General features: G+C 48.9%; 1 protein-coding gene across 6 annotated transcripts in view; it reads right to left on the bottom strand.

Annotated features, from left to right (window-relative positions):
* Nucleotides 1-390: 390 nt before the first annotated feature.
* The window catches only part of gss (glutathione synthetase), a 16083-nt gene continuing 12654 nt past the window's right edge, over nucleotides 391-3819 (bottom strand). For 2 of the 6 annotated variants that reach the window (XM_084462171.1, XM_084462172.1), the window contains exons 10-13: nucleotides 3770-3819; nucleotides 3447-3528; nucleotides 2475-2661; nucleotides 391-2053 (exon numbers count right to left, since the gene is read on the bottom strand). The exon at nucleotides 3770-3819 is cut by the window's right edge and continues 145 nt beyond it. In XM_084462171.1, coding sequence (XP_084318297.1) covers nucleotides 1930-2053; nucleotides 2475-2661; nucleotides 3447-3528; nucleotides 3770-3819 — 443 coding nt within the window. In that variant the 3' untranslated portion in view covers nucleotides 391-1929. The remainder of the gene's footprint in view (nucleotides 2054-2474; nucleotides 2662-3446; nucleotides 3529-3769) is intronic. The other 4 variants (XR_014631175.1, XR_014631173.1, XR_014631174.1 and 1 more) reach the window with 4 other exon arrangements.

Below are 3819 nucleotides of genomic sequence, written 5' to 3'. Positions count from 1 at the left end.
TGGGTTCACTTCACACGGTATAATCTCAATATCATGCATCTTCTTATCCATCCATCCATCTAATCTAATCTTATCTTAATACTGTATAGAACAATGGTACGTATGGTGTAATTTGTAAATGTGTATCTTATATGTATTGTATTGAGCATAATCTTGGAGCCGGCAGCAACATTTGACTGCCTGTAGACTGTACATTACTGTACATGTGACAAATGACAATCTTGACTCTTGAATGCATCTGTCATAGTTATGCTTTCTATGCGCAATACAAAATAAACAGAAACAACTCCTCAAGGATTGATTTTATTTAGAAATATTTTCAAAACATTTTTTTAAAACAATGTTGACAATCTCTATATATAATCATATATCTTTACTATTGATCTCACCTCAGTTCCAGTAGATCTGGATGAATGAATACCTTCCCATTGATTATACAATATGTCTCACACACTCAAACACACTTCTGGTCTGAAATCATCCTAGTTCTTCCATGTTCTTGTTCTTGTGGATCCGTCTCAACTCTCCACAGCAGTGATGCAGAAGAACATGGTCTCTACTTCTGGTTCATAGAAGCTACCAGCACTCACTCTTTACTCAAACTAATACAAGTAGAGAAGCCTGATGTGAAAACCTGTTGGTAGCTAGCGAGTACCTCAGTTCCACAACAACACGACTTTCACCAGGCCTCCAGAAACCCAGTGAGGAACCTGAACATCCAGACACCCAGTGAGAGACCTGAACATTTAGAAACCCAGTGAGAGACCTGAACATTTAGAAACCCAGTGAGACCTGAACATCCAGAAACCCAGTGAGAGACCTGAACATCCAGAAACCCAGTGAGGAACCTGAACATCCAGAAACCCAGTGAGACCTGAACATCCAGACACCCAGTGAGACCTGAACATCCAGACACCCAGTGAGGAACCTGAACATCCAGAAACCCAGTGAGACCTGAACATCCAGACACCCAGTGAGACCTGAACATCCAGACACCCAGTGAGACCTGAACATCCAGACACCCAGTGAGAGACCTGAACATTTCCTCCCAGTGAGAGACCTGAACATCCAGACACCCAGTGAGAGACCTGAACATCCAGACACCCAGTGAGAGACCTGAACATCCAGACACCCAGTGAGACCTGAACATTTCCTCCCAGTGACTGGAGTCCCAGTTGTGATAGTGGCTGGTTGCCATCTTGGGCAGGTCTCTCTTAGAGTGCGTTTGTTTTGACTGACGCTGTGAGGATCTCTTAGAGTGCGTTTGTTTTGACTGACGTTGTGAGGATCTCTTACAGTGCGTTTGTTTCGACTGACGTTGTGAGGATCTCTTACAGTGCGTTTGTTTTGACTGACGTTGTGAGGATCTCTCACAGTGCGTTTGTTTTGACTGACGTTGTGAGGATGTCTCACAGTGCGTTTGTTTTGACTGACGTTGTGAGGATCTCTTACAGTGCATTTGTTTTGACTGACGTTGTGAGGATCTCTTACAGTGCGTTTGTTTTGACTGACGTTGTGAGGATCTCTTACAGTGCGTTTGTTTCGACTGACGTTGTGAGGATCTCTTACAGTGCGTTTGTTTTGACTGACGTTGTGAGGATCTCTCACAGTGCGTTTGTTTTGACTGACGTTGTGAGGATGTCTCACAGTGCGTTTGTTTTGACTGACGTTGTGAGGATCTCTTACAGTGCGTTTGTTTTGACTGACGTTGTGAGGATCTCTTACAGTGCGTTTGTTTCGACTGACGTTGTGAGGATCTCTTACAGTGCGTTTGTTTCGACTGACGTTGTGAGGATCTCTTACAGTGCGTTTGTTTCGACAGGCGTGTTGAGGTGTTGAAGCGTGTATGCAGGCGTTATAAAGGAGACAGGGAGCCGTGGTGGTTCCAGATGTGTGGGTCCGGTCCGGGCCAGCAGGGGGCGCCGGGGCTCAGACCAGCAGAGGGTTGTCCAGCACGGCCACGCCCGCGGCCACGCCCCCGTCAGCGTGCTCCGAACTCTTGGTCCTCAGCAGGTGACCCACACACTCGTTCAGCAACATGACTGGGCCCTGTCTGCACACACACACACACACACACACACACGCACACACACGCACACACACAGAGACACGCGCACGCACACACACACACACACACACACACACACACACACACACACAATCAGTCTCTCTCTCTGTCACAAAAAACAAGTTTGTACCTGAAGTAAAACAGTGTGTGTGCGCACGCACGCGTCTCCATGCCTGACATGTGTGTCTCTCCATACCTCCTGTGTGTGTGTGTGTGTGTGTGTCTCTCCATACCTCCTGTGTGTGTGTGTGTGTGTGTCTCTCCATACCTCATGTGTGTGTGTGTGTGTGTGTGTGTGTGTGAGAGAGAGTGTGTATATGTGTATATGTGTGTGTGTGTGAGAGTGTGTGTGTGTGTCTCTCTCCATACCTCCTGTGTGTGTGTGTGTGTGTGAGTGTGTGTGTACCTGACGTAGGCCCCGAACATGCCCAGCTCGCTCAGACAGGCGTCCGGTCTAAGCTCCGCCCCCGGCTGCAGCAGGATGTTGCGGTGTGGGCGGGGCCTGATCTTGTCCATCAGGATGTAGGCGGTCCTCTCCGCGCTGGTGGCGCCCGCCAGCACCCGGCAGAGCTCCGCCCCGTAGAGGTTGTTGCCTAGAGAAACCACCAAGACAAGTCTGCATGACCGGAGCGGAGGATTGACCAATCACACGTTGTCTCAAGAAACTGTGATCCTTGTGATCGGTGGATCGCCTGACGATCCTTGTGATTGGTGGATCGCCTGACGATCCTTGTGATTGGTGGATCGCCTGACGATCCTTGTGATTGGTGGATCGGTCAGGTGCGATAGAGTGAAAACCCCCCAGGGACCTTGAATCAGAAAACATGAGCGCTAGTGAACGAGCAGATAAATCATTTCTTGATCCTGTTTGAATTGTTCCATGAACATCACATATGATCTGTCAATTTAAACATACATTTTACTCATCTCCATTAATTAGCAATATTAGCTAGCCGACATTACACTCGTTTAACTCACTAAAACCTTGTCAAGAAGATCTCACACGCCAGCTCTTACAGAACTGACCAACTCTCCTTTCACAGTCCTGCAGCTCTCAACATGACCAGACTGATCGTGATTCTCACCTCTTTTAATACTTTAAACTCATTCTGGAATAACTACTTTACAGTCAAGACAAACTGCGACTTTCTTGACTTGCAAAATTATGTTTTAAATCGACAAACATCATATGTGATGGTCATGGCACAATTCAAATGGGATTGAGAAATTATGTTTATCTCTGTTGACTGGCTGGCATATTTTTTTTTACAAAATAAGGTTCCATGGAACGGTTCTTCCTGCTTCCTGTTAGGCGCTCTATAAACAGGAAGAAGACAGGAAGCGCACGGAGCAGCAGGAAGTCTCTCCTCTGACTCACCTCCCCCCTCTCTCTGGGGCTTCAGCACAAACCGCTCCGGATTGGCCAGCGCCATGGCAACGGCGCTGTCGCCGTCTGGACCCTGAGGACGGACGAGCACAGAGGGGACAGAGATGAGGGACGGACGAGCACACGGGGGACAGAGATGAGGGACGGACGAGCACACGGGGGACAGAGATGAGGGACGGACGAGCACACGGGGGACAGAGATGAGGGACGGACGAGCACACAGGGGACAGAGATGAGGGACGGACGAGCACACGGGGGACAGAGATGAGGGACGGACCGGTCCATACGAGCCAGACCAGCCAGACCAGACCCACCGTGTCCAGCGAGTACAGCCCAGCGAAGGTGTCTCTGACCCGGGCGGCCG

This window comes from Borostomias antarcticus, assembly GCF_949987555.1.
Source record: "Borostomias antarcticus genome assembly, contig: scaffold_539, whole genome shotgun sequence".
Lineage (NCBI taxonomy): Eukaryota > Metazoa > Chordata > Actinopteri > Stomiiformes > Stomiidae > Borostomias > Borostomias antarcticus.
This window is presented reverse-complemented; position numbering and strand designations above follow the sequence as displayed.